A 15,436-nucleotide genomic window follows, 5' to 3' on the forward strand; every position below is an offset into this window, starting at 1 on the left:
GCAGCATTCTTCACACGTTCCCCCAAAAGAACAGAAGCCCTTCATGAGATTGTGGAGAAAAGCGTACCAAGGGGATCCTCAACTCGTTGGAACTTTCACATTCGTACAGTCAACTTAATCTTTGAAGAGAGGGAGGGCCTTGAGAAATGTTTTGTCGCCATATCATCCAGAGAAGACTTTGATCGCACAAGTCAGAATGAAGCCCATGGCTTTCTTAGAACACTACAAGACAAAGAGTTTCAGTTCTTACTGTTTTTATTCCATGACATCATGTCTCATGTTGAAGGGTTATACGATCAGTTACAACGAAAAGACATAGATACTGTCTCTGTGAAAGCCGTTACATCTGCATTTGTACAAAAGATAATGGAAGTGAGAGATGGGGTTGACGATTTGGAGAGCAAACTGCCGGAGCATTCTATTTTTGCAAACCGCAGACAAAACATCACCTCTCTGGTTCGAATTGGAAAGGAGATATGTGACATTGTAATTGTGCAGGCAAAAGAACGTTTTTGATTCACAAAACATTTGGTGACTGTCACTTTATTGCAAAGTAAAGAGTTTGCACGAATGATGAATCCTTCCCTGAGCGTGCTCTGAATCAGGCTGCGGAAGCATATCCTATGCTCAAAAAAGAGCAGTTGAGAACTGAGTTAACTGTACTCTACGGAATGCCTGTGTACCTGAAGGCCACAAGCGCCTTGAGTTTGCTGAGGTTAATTCATAAACTGCATATGGAAAACTCACTTACAGAGACAGTGACTTTACTCAAAATTGTGATTACGACTCCAATGACAACAGTAGAAGCTGAACGATGTTTTTCAGCCTTAAAGCGTATAAAGACATTCCTCAGAAACACCATGCTAGAGGAAAGACTAAATGCTTTGGCGATGCTGTCTGTAGAGAGCAAGCTAGTCCAAAAGATACCGGACTTCAATATGCAAGTAATTGACAAGTTTGCTACACTGAAAGACAGACGTGCGGATTTCCTTTACAAAAAGTGAATGCTGCTACTTGTTGGTTGAATACAAAAAATTCTGATTGAGGTAAGAAATGTATTGTTATCTCTGTTTTTAAAAGTTTTGTAGTGTTTGTTCTATTTGGAGACTACACAGATTTGCTCACCTTTGTTCACTGGCCGGACCTGTCTCCCGCAGGGTGAACGATTCGTTGCTTGTGTTGCCTATCAAACCTTTCCCCTTGGCAAATTGCGAAAACCTTTATACCATTTATGTTTGGGGTACTTGCGTGGACCTATGTGAAGTGTGTACAAAGCTCAGCTCAACCAGAATCACGGTAACAGTGCATTGCGCTGCCTCTTTTATATTCAGTATATTGTAAGACTGTTTTTCTTCCCCCGCCTTTCCTTGTTTTGTTTCCCTGATTTCCCCTTGCTTGCCATTCGTTACTCTAGAGTCTAATATTCAGTATATTGTAAGACTGTTTTTCTTCCCCCGCCTTTCCTTGTTTTGTTTCCCTGTTTTCCCCTTGCGTGCCATTCGTTACTCTAGAGTCTAATAGAGTCGGAAGGCCGTAGGGGAAGACTGTGGACTTTTCTTCAAGTTCCTGATGCTCCTGCGGAACAAACCTGGCAACCATTACACTGCTGTGTAACTTCTTCTACTCTTAGAGCTGAGATTTCCATGAAAGTCTTATAGTCTGAATTTAGCACCTGAGCATAATAGGACAGAATGTATGAAGCTCTGTGGTAATACTGAATAAGCAGCTACCTATGTTATGCCATCTATTAATGTAATAACTGCACTTTCACAATTGCTTTATTAACCTTCCTGCTTTCTCAAATGTGCTTGAAAATGCACGATTTTCTTCTTTTTTTCAAAATTTTCTTGGGGAGGGGTAACCCCCCAAACACCCCTTTTGTGGTTCGGGCTCGCTCGCTGCGCTCGCTCGCTACGGTGCTGTATGCTAATTAGTTTGCGCCCCACCACTTTCAAATCTCACCCACCGCCCCTGACCCCTCCCCTGTTCACAGTAGGCAGAGGTGGCTAATTGTTTCACTCTTGCGATCACAATGGACATTAACAGCAGGAAACAACACCCAGCCTTGAACCCGGACAGTGACGAGTGCCCCGAGGCGGTTCACAGCACATCTGTCTCGAGCAATGAATGCCTCGACTCCGCCCTCCCCTGGGCCAGGCCTTACTGGCACTGGGGTCAAGTTTACAGCCCCCACTGGCTGGGGAGATGCGTATCTCGTGTTCCTCCATCGGTTGAAGGGTTACTTGATGGAAGCTGTGTTCCTGTTCTTGGAATGTTTGTGTATTTATGACAAGGATGAGGCGTAACGGCCAGAGTTGCCGACTACGGAGCTGGGGAACCAGGCTCGAGTCTCGGCATTGACTCGGCATCCTGTGATTCTGGGCAAATCACTGAACCTCACTGTGCCTACCAAAAATGAATGCGTCCTCCAGTAAGGTATCTGGTGCCCATGGAAAAGGCTCCAATATCTTGGGTCGAGTGAATGAAGCAGAGAAAGGCCTGTAATCTGGAACATAGAGTTTGTTTTCTGTTTTTACTTTCTAATTAAAGGGTTTAAGCTGCATATGTTCTTCAGAGGACACGCAGATCTTAGGAGAGTTTGAACAGATGAAGGTGGCACATCTGGCCTGCTCCTGACACATGTGTTATGTGCCTTTGGATTTAGCCGCCGCCAGAAGCAAACCCGCACAGCCTCACCATTTCATGACAATGGGTTTCTGGCACCTATCTTTGACAGGAGGGCTGGGGCGGGGAGAGTAACAAGAGCGCTCCCATGAAAGTGGCACCAGGGCCGCCAGTGCCCACGCCAGCCCGGACGCACCAGCAGGAAGAGGCGAAAGGAAAATGCATTGATAAACAGTTGTGTCAGGCACCAGCGAGCTTCTACGTGTCAGTAAAAGTAATAAATCATGTACACATTGAAGCTGAAGTCATGGCGTCATACTCTGAGCAGACAAAGTAGAAAAGAATCAGAGGGGTGACTCTAAACATGGGCACCCGGTGGCACACAGACCGGAGACCACCCGTGTGAGCCATGGTGGTGGTGGTGGATGTGATGGTGGTGGTGGTGGATGTGGTGGTGGATGTGGTGGTGGTGGATGTGGTGGTGGTGGTGGATGTGGTGGATATGGTGGTGGTAGTGGATGTGGTGGTGGTGGATGTGCTGATGGATGTTATGGTGGATGTGGTGGATGTGGTGGTAGTGGATGTGGTGGTGGATGTGGTGGGTGTGGTGGCTGTATTTGGCATATGAGGCCTCCTTCATACGTCAGAGGGCTGCATCAGATTTCCAGGGGCTGCCGTGGTGTATCGGATATGCTTGGTGTACTGTGGCTGTTTGTCGGTGTGATGGCTGGATTCCATGTATAAAGGCAGTATCCTTGATATGAAGAATGCATTCTGTGCATGCACGTATGTAGCCTATGACGAGTGAATCCCACATGTGAGACTCTGCATCTTGTGTGTGATGTCTGAGCGGCCCTACATAAGATGCCGAGGCAGAGGAGGGTGGACAGCAGCGACAGTGACCCCCAGCAACATCTGGAGCTCCAGCACTGCACGGGGCAGGAGGAAACACTCACATCTGGAGCTCTTGAATACCAGGGTACAGAATCTCCCGCACCTGGGGAGCCACAGGGCCACATCTGGAGCACCTGCGTCTCGGGAGCCAGAAGAACACGCCTGGAGCATCAGCACCTCTGGAGGTGAAGGACAACATCTGGAGTCCGGTGCCAGAGGAACATATCCACATCTGGGGCTCAGCTCTCAGGAGCCCGGCGGCAGACCCCCATCCCTGGCACAAGCAGCGGGGGCCGAGTCCTCGCCCTCATCATGGAGGCGGACCCTCAGCACATGAAGACCCTGTATGACGCCCGGGGCTTCCTGACGGCGGTGCCAGTGCTGGACCCGGAGGAGCTGGAGGGCGCCAGGAGGGCCTTTGAGGAGCTGGAGCAGGGGTTTGGTAGGTGCAGGGAGGGCAGCCTTATCTCTCGGGGCTTATTTATGAGGGCCTTGCGTCATGCTTGCACCATGCTAAGTGGTACATGCACGAGGCAAGGTCTTGTAAATCTAGGAATGTGTGTATCTGGCATGTAATGGCTGTATCAAGTGTATGATTGCTGTATCTGATTTATGTTGGTTGTATCTTGTATATGGTGGCTGTATCAAGAGTATCATTGCCAGCGTCGGATTGGTAAAGTGGGCACTCGGGCAATGCCCGAGGGGCCTGTGTCCAGTTCAAGCAGTGGGCTGCTTTTTATTAGCATCTGGGGGCGATTTGGTGGTTTCCGCACGTTGTTCCGATGCCACAAGCAGCCCAGTGGGTGCCTGAGTAGCCTCAATTACCTCCCTTTAATTAAAGGGCAGAGGTGTCACATGCATAATGAGCGGGGCAGGGGGCCGGAGCAAAAGTGGCCTCACTTGTATGCGGGTGTGTTTCACCAGTGCAAGCTAGTCCGAGCATTTCTTTTACCCTCCACTCCTTTTTTTTTAATAAAAGTTCGCCGAAGCAGCGTTTTGCAAAGGCAATATGTAAATGTGGGCCACTTTATTTTATCTTGCCCGGGCCGATTTTGAATCCCAATCCAACCCTGATCATTGCTGTATCTGTTTATGTTGCTCGTATCTTGTGTATGGTGGCTGTATCAAGGGTATGATGGCTGTATCTGCTTTATGTTGGTTGTATCTTGTGTATGGTGGCTGTATCTGCTTTATGTTGCTTGTATCTTGTGTCTGGTGGCTGTATCTGCTTTATGTTGCTTGTATCTTGTGTTTGGTGGCTGTATCTGCTTTATGTTGCTTGTATCTTGTGTCTGGTGGCTGTATCTGCATTATGTTGCTTGTATCTTGTGTATGGTGGCTGTATCAAGAGTATCATTGCTGCATCTGATTTATGTTGCTTGTATCTTGTGTCTGGTGTCTGTATCTGATTTATGTTGCTTGTTTCTTGTGTATGGTGGCTGTATCTGCTTTATGTTGCTTGTATCTTGTGTCTGGTGGCTGTATCTGCTTTATGTTGCTTGTTTCTTGTGTATGGTGGCTGTAACGAGGAGAAATATCTTCATTTCTACTTGTTTTTAAGTTTCCATGTGTGCTGCATTCTGCAGCACACCTAGAAAGAGGAAAATGCCTCTATGGATTGTTTATATGCTGGAAGGTGTCCCTTCCTGCACTAAAACAATCCTGCCTGTAACACAGGCAGTGTTGCACCATGGTGCAAGGGTGCCAGCATTGGCACTAGGCTGCAGAAACGGTGCCAGCGCAGGGGGAAAGGAAAACAATGCACCGTATTGGATAAATGTGGCGCGTTCCTGCCCTTTTCCAGTGGCGCAGGGCAGCACAGGAATGTTTTTTGCTGCGCTGCTCGGTGCCACCATTCCCATATATAAGCCCCTCTGTTTAGAGGCCTCTCGGTGTAGAGACTAACCTCCCCCTCCTTGTGTCCCCTGCAGGCTGGGTCTAAACTGGGGTGGCAAGGGGAGCAAAAGAACGATGGATTGAACCCAGACCTCTTGACTGGGGGTGAATGTTTGATTTGCTTTGCATTCCGTCCATCATCTGTGTGTCTTTTGCTTTCTCACCATGCAGGGAAGGAGCACGCCCAGTACAGCCTGCACAACGCCCACCTGCGCCTGCCGTGGGTGCTGGGCCTCGCCACCCACCCGCACACCCTCCAGGCCATCACCGCCGTGCTGGGGCCCCACGTAGTCCTGCTGGACTCCAGGTTCATCTGTAAATACCCGGCCTCCGACGTGCCCCACCGAGGGAACAGCGCCCCCTACGTGGCCTGGCACCAGGACATCAAGTAAGTCAGACTGCGGGGTGCAGGCTCCAGGGTGGGGGAGGAGAGGGCTCAGCAGGGGTGATGTGTCCGTTTGTACTTCAAGGGTAAGGCCAAAGGATGGCATTCCTGCCCCCTGATCCTGGTGAGGTCTGATTAACAGGCTACCTGGTGGGCACCATGTGGTGTTTAATACACAGGGCAGTGCGGGGGACACACACAGCGTAGATTACAGCATCTTTCGTCTAGGCAGTACAAGAGGGCATAGGGCTGGCTACACTACAAGACACACATCACCCTGTGTCATCCTGTGCCCTCATGTGGCGTATTATGCCCTCATGCACCATCCTGTGCCATCATCTACCATCCTGTCCTTTCATGAGTTATCCTATGCCCTTTATATGCCATCTTGTGCCATCATGTGGTATCCTGTGCCCTTATGTGTCACCCTCTGCCCTCATGTGCTATCGTGTGTCCTCTTGTGCCATTCTGTGCAATCATATGCCATCCTGTGCCCTCATGTGTCAAAATGTGCCATCCATGCCTTGATGTGCCATCCTGTGCCATCAATAGCCATCCTGTGCCCTCATGTGCCATCCTGTGCCCTAAAGCGCCATACGGTGCTCTCATGTACTATCCTGTTCCATCATGTTCCATCCTGTGCCCTCATGTACCATCCCGTACCCTCATGTGCTATCCTGTGCCCTCATGTGCCATACTGTGCTCTCATGGGTTATTCAGTATCATCATGTGCCATCCTGTGCCATCCTATACCTTTATGTGCCATCCTGTGCCCTCATGATCCATCCTGACCCTCATGTGTCATCCTGAGCCCTCATGTGCTATGATGTGCCCTCATGTGCCATCCTATGCCCTCATGTGCCATCCTGTGCCCTCATGTGCCATCCTGTGCCCTCATGTGCCATCCTGAGCTCTCATATGTCATCCTGAGCCCTCATGTGCTATGATGTGCCCTCATGTGCCATCCTGTGCCGTCATGTCCCATCCTATGCCCTCATGTGCCATCCGGTACCCTCATGTGCCATCCTATGCCCTCATGTGCTGTTCTGTGCCCTCATGTGCTATCCTGTGCCCTCATGCCCTGGGGTTTGCGGATGTTTGGCTGACAGCGTCCTCCTCCTTTTACTTCCAGGTATTGGGGCTTCGAGGGGGGCCCGGTGGCCTCAGTGTGGCTTGCCCTGGATGACGTAGACGCAGAGAATGGTGTCCTGCAGGTTATTCCAGGTATGGATAAACTCCCATAGTCAATGCATGCATCACAACAGCCTGGAGCTTTAACACTGATTGGCTGAGAATGGGGAATGGGCTAATACTCTACTGGTGAGCCCCAATGTAATCACATAGGAATCTAGGACAGGGCTCCACAGCATGGGAGATAGATAGGCTATCTCTTTACCTTGAGCCCCAGTGTCGTGACAGAGCGATCTGGGACATGACTATACAGCAGGGGAGCCCATCTGTTAACCAGGGAGCCTCAATGTCATGACATAGGGATGTGGGAGAGAGTTATCTAGAAGGGAAGATAATGCACCTCTTTGCCAGAGAGTCCCATTGTCATGACATGGGGATGTGGGAGAGAGTTATATAGAATGGAAGATGCTGCATCCATTTACAATGAGCCCCATTGTCGTGACATAGGGATCTAGAACATTGCTATACAGCAGGGGAGGCCATCTGTTAACCAGGGAGCCTCAATGTCGTGACATAGGGATGTGGGAGAGAGTTATATAGAACGGAAGACGGTGCATTCATTCACAATGAGTCAGAGTCCAGGCAAGTGTGATGTTTCCTCTTTCCCCTGTTATCCCTTCCTTCCCCTTTAAGATGTGTCATTCTTCTCTACATTCCAAGTTCTAAGAATGTACCTAGTAGCATGATTCTCTTTTGGTCAGTTACCTGTGGTTGTTTATGGATGAGGTTTTATTAAACCCACTCTGCTTTACTGAAACGACCTTTCATTCATTATTTCATATTTAATTGAACAACATTATACTGGCGACGATCGGAAACGAAAACAACCTCAACATAGCAACACATCGAAGTTCCTGACCTGTCCCCTCCTCCAGCGGCTGTTTTCAAAACCACATGAGAAGCGAAGACTTCCCAGCGGCAGCTTTGATGTTGACATATTGGTGAGGAGGAGGTTTCGTTAATAAAATATGGGACTTGAAGATTAATTAAAAAAAAAAAGGACTTTGCGCGATAAAACAGAGAAAACGTTAACTGCTCGCGCTTTGCTCTCGCGCTTCGCTCTACAATCCAGTGACGTCATCCTGCAATTCAAGCGCATGCGTTTCAGACGCACTGACGCCGCTCTGCGTTTCAGGAGAACCACGCTGCGGTTCATTAGAACGCGCGGACGGAAAGCAGAACGCGCTGAACGCGCTGCATTAGAACACACTGACAGAGAGCAGAACGCGCTAAAAAAAAAACACTGAAATAGAACGCGCTGATCACATTGACGGCATAAAGAGCTGAAAGGAAGGGATAACAGGGGAAAGAGGAAACATCACAGCAAGCAGGGGTGCAGCAGGCTTATATTGTTGAAGCCCTTGTGCCTTGACTCAGTGGTGTTGACAAATTGTCTACTTCTCTGTCGGAGTCCACTGCTGTCCTGCCACAGGGATGCTGTCCTAGTACCGAAAGTCTGGAGATAGAACGCGGGCTCCACACAGGTCCTGGCGCCCTCAGCACCATGTGGGTCACAACTATATCTCTGGATGGAGCAAGTCCATGCTGCTATGTACGAGCGCCCCTGTGTGATCAGAGGGATCTGTGCCAGGGTCGGATTGGTAAGGGGGCACTCGGGCAATGGGCTGGTATCGTGAGTTGCAGCTGTGGGCCTCTTTTTTGGGCAGCATGGTGGCCGATATGGGCTGTCTGTGCTGCTCCGCCCAGTGGGGGCCTGAGCAGCCTTTGCGGAGGCAGATGGACCTCTGTTACCCCCCTTTTACCAAGGGGGCGGAGGTATCATTCCCAGTCTCCGGCTGGCCCGCCCATTGATGTATGCAGATTGAGCAGGGGCAGGGGGGCTGAGCAGAAGTGGCCTCACTTATATTCAGGTGTGGTTCACCAGTGTAAACTAATCCAGCAACACAGAGTCCTAGCAACAATCGCATTTTTTTACATCTTAGTCAAGTTAAGATAAAACACACCTCTCTTATAGAAATCCCCCAACTTCTTTTTATAACACTTAAAACACTGAAGCAGTGTTTTAAAAAAAGACGAGGGCAGATTTACAAGCCAATTGCGTCACATTTACGCCGCTGTTGCATCACTTCTGTGACGCAGTGGCGGCGTAAACCATGTGCCACATTGCAACTTATTTACAACCTGATGCATCTAGGGAGATGCGTCACGTTGTAAAGCCCTGCACCACATTAAACCTGCATCAGGTTTAATGTATGCTGGGTGGTTGTTCCGTCGGAAAAAGCCTAGTAAAAGTGACGCTGTGAAATCTACAAGATTTCACGGAGTCATTTTTCAGAGGCTGCTGCGACAAAACCTTACGCCTGCTTGAAACAGGTGTAAGGAGTGGCGCAGCACGTTAGGTGTGGGCGGTCCCTGCGACATGACTCCAGCCATGCACCAACCTTACACCATCAGATGCGACACACATTTGTCTATCCCTGTGCCACAGTGTGCCGCATTGTAAATGCGACACATCCGTGGTGGCGCAAGGATAGCATTGCGTGTCGCATCGTTACTGGCGCATCCCTGCTAATCTGCAGGGATGCGCCGGTCCTTGTAAATCTTACCCTCAACCGCAAATGTGGGGCACTTTTTTCAGGGTGCCCGGGCCAACTTTTTTCAAAGCCAATCAAACCCTGACCCGTGCTTTACTGTGCAGCTGGAGCGGGGGGACACGTGGTCCTAACAGAGGGACGCTGCTTATGGTTCAACAGGCAGAGATGTCTTTGCCTGTAAACACGGGCACCACTGCCTTGAAAGAGTGATATTGGACTGGGTTGGTCAGACAGGGCTCTAGTATGACCCTACAATCTTCACCCAGATTAGTGTCCGAGGCTAGACTCCTGGGGGCTGGTGAGGCCTCGATGAAAGATCCCCGGGGTCCTCGCGGGGAGTTCTAGTGTTCAGAGATGGCTCTCTCTTTATTTAGAAGCCGCAGTCCTCTGTTAGATGAAAAACATCCTTAACCACGCGTCTTTTCCATGCATGCCTTTACCACCCAGATGCCTTTACCACGCAGTCTTTTCCACGCATGCCTTTACCGCGCTTCCTTTACCATGCAGATGCCTTTACAACACAGTCTTTTCCACGCATCCTTTACCATGATAATTTAAGGTAAATGTGTGTATAATTATTGTGGGTGTGGCCCATGCTGACACCTCATTTTAGACAGAGGAGGGGACTGAATGAGTACCCAAGCCAGGAATCAGTGCCCCTCTCACTCCAACCCCCCTTTCTTCTGCAGGAAGTCACAAACAAGGTGTCCTGGAGCACCGCACAGCAATGACCCCCGGGAACATGCTGTCCACCAATCAGGAGATTCCGCGGCACCTGGTGGATGCAGAGAAGGCGGTGGAGTGTCCTCTTCAGGCTGGGCAGATGTCGGTGAGTTCACAGTGCTCTGTCGTTTCCTGGACAGGCAAACAAGCAAGGGGTTACTGCAACGTTACGAAGTAACATGAAAAGCCATGATACTCGAACCCGGTGCATTGTGGGTGTCAGGCAGACCAGTGATTCCCCCACTTATAAATAAGGCAGCCAGGAAGTGGGCAGGGCCAAGACATCCATCAATTCATGGCACCACCCTTCCCATAATGAGCCTTTTGTCGCCATTACTGTGTACTCACAACCCCCCTTAAAGGTGCCCCAGAACTGTGTACTCACAGCCCCCCTTAAAGGTGCCCCAGAACTGTGTACTCACTACCGCCCCTTAAAGGTGCCCCAGAACTGTGTACTCACTACCCCCCCTTAAGGGTGTCCATGTACTGTGTACTCACTACCCCCCCTTAAGGGTGCCCATGTACTGTACCTCCCTGTGCTTACAGCTTCCTTTGAGGGTGCACAAGCACTGTTTTCTCACAGCTCCCCATGACGGTGCACCAACCTGTGTACTCACAGCTTCCTTTGAGGGTCCGTCAACTCTGTGTACTCTGTACTCACAGCTCCCCCGGGTGCACCCACACTGTGTACTCAGAGCTCCCCCTGGGCATGCACCAGCACTGTGCACTCGCAGCTTACCCTAGAGGTGCACCCACACGGTGTACTCACAGCTCCTCATTTGAGTGCACCAGCACTGTGTACTCACAGCTCTTCGCTTGGGTACACCAGCACTGTGTACTCACAGCTTACCCTAGAGGTGCACCCACACGGTGTACTCAAAGCTCCCCACGGGGGTGCACCAATCTGTGTAGTCACAGCTTTCTTTGATGGTGTGTCAGCTCTGTGTACTCTGTACTCACAGCTCCCCAGGGTGCACCAACACTGTGTACTCACAGCTCCCCCTGGGCATGCACCGGCACTGTGTACTCACAGCTCCCCCTGGGCATGCACCCGCACTGTGTACTCACAGCTCCCCCAAAGGTGCACCAGCACTGGGTACTCACAGTTCCCCCTGGGGTGCACCAGCACTGTGTACTCACAGCTCCCCGGGGTGCACCAACACTGTGTACTCACAGCTCCCCCGAGGTGCACCCATGCTGTGTAATCACTGCTCTCCCATTGGGGGTGCACCAGCGCTGTGCACTCACAGCTTTCCTTGGGGTGCCTCAGGACTATGTACTCAGTTTCCCCTTGAGGTGCTCCTCAGGGCGCTGCCTCTCTTCCCTCTGTCCCATATCTAGTACTTAATTTGCGCCTGTGGTTTCCGGTGCTTTTCTGTAAACACAAGCACATATGTCTGAGAAACCACCACATGGTGGCAGTGTGTGTGTATTTTTAACTAACGTTCATTAGTAGAGAACTAAATGATTTAATATAGCTTAAAAAAAATGACAAAACTTAAAGGTAAAAAAGTGACGCGGACAGTGCCAGCTGCAGTGGACCAGTGAGTAACACATTGGGCACTGGCACTTACATTTTTGGCAGAAAAGTACGGCTCATATCCTACATTTCTCTCGTCAGATCCACGACGGGCTGACAGTCCACGCCAGTGAACCGAACACGTCCCACAGACGCAGATGTGGCTTCGTTATTCGCTACGTCCCCACCACAGCCTACCCTATGGAGGTGAGTACAATCCTCTCCTTCAGACTGTCTGAGTATGGGTGTGTGTCAGTGGGTTTATTAGATGACAAGAGTGACAGTGTGGACTGTATGTGTTTGTGTGTGTGCATCCATGCACGTGTGTTTGTGTGCGCGCATTTCTACACGCAACTGTGTGTGTTTGGGAATTTAGATAGTTTTGGTTGTTAGTTATGTAAGAGATGCAGGTTTGACGATTCAATAGTTTGGGATTTAGATAGTTTTGGATGTTAGTTATATCAGAGGCAAGTTTGAAGGTCAGTTGTGGGATTTAAATAGTTTTGGTAGTTATTTATATAAGAGAGGCAGGTTTGAAGGTTCAATAGTTTGGGGTGTTAGATAGTTTTGGTTGTTAGTTATATAAGAGAGACAGGTTTGAAGGTTCAATAGTTTGGGGATTTAGAATAGTTTTGGTTGTTAGTTATATAAGAGAGGCAGGTTTGAAGGTTCAATAGCTTGGGGATTTAAATAGTTATGGTTGTTATTTATATAAGAGAGGCAGGTTTGAAGGTTTAATAGTTTGGGGAGTTAGATAGTTTTGGTAGTTAGTTATATACAGGTTTGAAGGTTCAATAGTTTGGGGATTTAGATAGTTTTGGGTGTTAGTTATATAAGAGAGGTAGGTTTGAAGGTTCAATAGTTTGAGGATTTAGATAGTTTTGGTTATTAGTTTTATAAGAGAGGCAGGTTTGAAGGGTGAACAGCCTTTACGACGCGGCTGTTACACCGCCGTGCCGTTACAGCGTGGTCTTTTCAACGCAAATCGTTACCACGACTTGCGCTGGAGGACGCTGCAGGACAAGGAATTTTTTAATTTACTATCCAACACCTTCCCTACTGTACGTAGGCTGGTGTTGGAATAGTAAATTAAAAAATTCCTAAGTCCGCACCCCCTCCAATGCAAGTCGTGGTAACGACTTGAGTTGAAAAAAACGCGTTGTAACGGCACGCGTTGTAACAGTACGCGTCGTAATGCCGTACATCCGGTTTGAAGGTTCAATAGTTTGGGGATTTAGATAGTTATGGTCGTTAGTTATATAAGAGAGGCAGGTTTGAATTTCAATAGTTTGGGGATTTAGATAGTTATGGTCGTTAGTTATATAAGAGAGGCAGGTTTGAAGGTTCAATAGTTTGGGGATTTAGAATAGTTTTGGTTGTTAGTTATATAAGAGAGGCAGGTTTGAAGATTCAATAGTTTGGGGATTTAGATAGTTTGGGTAGTTAGGTTGTTCTATAAGAGAGGCATGTTTGAAGGTTCAATAGTTTGGGGGTTTAGATAGTTTGGGTAGTTAGGTTGTTCTATAAGAGAGGCAGGTTTGAATGCTAGATAGTTTGGGGATTTAGCTAGCGTTGGTTCTTGGCTGTTTTGAAAGAGAGGGAAGGTTTATCGTTAGTTATTGTTGTAGAGTACACGTTTTAGAGATTCGATTGATCATGCCCTTTTCTCCCTCACTACCTGACACCAGTGTAGGTCCTCTATGATAAGGTCTTGTATTCTCCCACGTCTGAATGCCCTCATTCTAATGCACTTCTCTCCTCTCTGATTCCAGGACCCCGAGCGCCCCCGCTCCTTCCCCGCCACTGTGCTTGTTGCAGGAACAGATGAATTCCAGCACTTTACAGATCATGCACCCAACTTTTTCTCCAAGACCTTCTGACACCTCTATAGAGCATCATCAGGCGACACAATCCTCTCTTCATGTAGTTCATAACTGCCAGTAACATACTGCTGCATGGTGCAGGTTCATTCCTGATCTCAGATGGAGCCCTATAGGTTCAAATATGTATTTCCTCTTTTTTAACATCTTGCAGTGAGCCCCAATATTGTCTACAATAATGTTCGGATGGTAGGCCAAAAGGTGCTGCAAATGTTACCGTAAAACAAACAATTGTGGTTTTAGAAATTGATAATGGGAATTCCTTTTTGCACTGCATTGCACTTTCATTAGAAAACACAAGCCTGCATCCTGTTTTGGAATCTCAGCTGCCTGACTATATTCTATTTTATTAAGGTTTATTTATTGAGCTAAACATACAGCTGGAAGACAGATTTACAGTCAAAAGTGCGATTTTTTTTGTATTCTTTTTCTACAAAAGTAAAATAAAAATGTATCAATACATTTTGGATAAGAGTATCACTTTTTATTTTCAACACATCTAGATGATTCCAGCTTAAGAAATATGTAACCAGGAGGCTGGTCTCATTTTAAGCATGAATTTGGATACATGAGGAACTCTAGATCAATTTAATTCGATCTAGAAGTCTAGGGGACGTCCCACTAGGACCATCTTCAGCCTTCCTCATCGCCACTGGCCTCACTAACAAGCCCGCATTGTTACATATCGATCATTGAGTGACTATATATATACATATGATATGTTTGACTTAAGAGGGGTATATCCTGTAGTAATGTTGCAGTTTTCATGCAGGATGCCTCTAACAAAGAGCTCGCGGCCCGAAATGCGTCTGCACTGGACTACTGGGTACATGTGATTCACTAAAGTTTTTCTTTTTAGAAATGAATCTACCGAGAGCGGACTTCGTCTGGGGGCATTCTCTCTCCTTTGTGTATATATATATATATATATATATATATATATATATATATGTATATATATATATATATATATATATTACCTACTGGCGATAGCCAGTAGGTATATATAGTTAGGATTGTTTTTCATAGGGAAATCGCAACATTCTATTGGGAATAACTTTGGCGCCTGTTGAGGAATCTTAATGAAATTTTCCTTAACTTTGCCTCTTGGCGCTCTGCTCCTTCCCTGAAAGTTTGGGGGGGGATTCGTCAAGCGGGGGCCGAGATAAAAGGGGGGTCCCAAAACGTGTTTTCTCCATGTTAATTTCCATAGGGCGGTTGGACTCACTTTTAGCCCGAACGGCTGAATGGTTTTCCACCAAACTTGGCAAAATTGTAGGGACTGGTAGCCCGATGTGCCTTTGCTATGTCTCAAGATATGTGCTCCAGTGGTTTTTACGAAAATTAACTTTGAAAAAATATATATTGGGCTACATTGGGCTATATATATGTTAGAGCCCAAATGTAGCCCAATGTAGCCCAATGTAGCCGAAAGATGGCCACCAGAGACAAAAAAAAACAAATGTAGCCCAAATATCAGCCAGATGTAGCCCAACTATAGCCCAATGACAGAATGTCCCAGAGTGTTCTATTTATTTATTTATTTATTTATATTCTTATAAAGCGCCAGACTAGACCCCCGAAGGGGTATCTCCGCGCTATTGCTGTAACTGGAGAGTGTTCTGATTCTGATTGTGTGTCCAGAAAGGAAATATAGGCTACAAAGCATTATTTACCCGGATACAGATATGTTTTTAAAATTTTCCGGAAAGTCAAGTGACTGGAGAGAGATCTTAGTTCTGGGGGCAGAGAATTCCACAGTGCTGGT

The 15,436-nt window shown here is 47.8% G+C and overlaps 1 protein-coding gene across 1 annotated transcript; it reads left to right on the top strand.

Annotated features, from left to right (window-relative positions):
• The first annotated feature begins 3,831 nt into the window (after positions 1–3,831).
• LOC144799337 (phytanoyl-CoA dioxygenase domain-containing protein 1-like) lies at positions 3,832–13,668 on the top strand. The gene is made up of 6 exons (XM_078670584.1): positions 3,832–3,961; positions 5,587–5,803; positions 6,933–7,024; positions 10,236–10,375; positions 11,891–11,995; positions 13,561–13,668. The coding sequence occupies exons 1-6, from the start codon at positions 3,832–3,834 to the stop codon at positions 13,666–13,668; spliced, it is 792 nt and encodes a 263-aa protein (XP_078526710.1).
• Positions 13,669–15,436: the final 1,768 nt, after the last annotated feature.

Source organism: Lissotriton helveticus, chromosome 12 (assembly GCF_964261635.1).
Source record: "Lissotriton helveticus chromosome 12, aLisHel1.1, whole genome shotgun sequence".
Classification (NCBI taxonomy): Eukaryota; Metazoa; Chordata; class Amphibia; order Caudata; family Salamandridae; genus Lissotriton; species Lissotriton helveticus.

Coding starts and splice junctions, on each gene's coding strand:
- LOC144799337 (XM_078670584.1), top strand. CDS start 3,832: ATGGAGGCGGACCCTCAGCACATGAAGACCCTGTATGACGCCCGGGGC. Junction 10,376..11,890: donor TTCAGGCTGGGCAGATGTCG/GTGAGTTCACAG, acceptor TTCTCTCGTCAG/ATCCACGACGGGCTGACAGT. Junction 11,996..13,560: donor CCACAGCCTACCCTATGGAG/GTGAGTACAATC, acceptor CTCTGATTCCAG/GACCCCGAGCGCCCCCGCTC.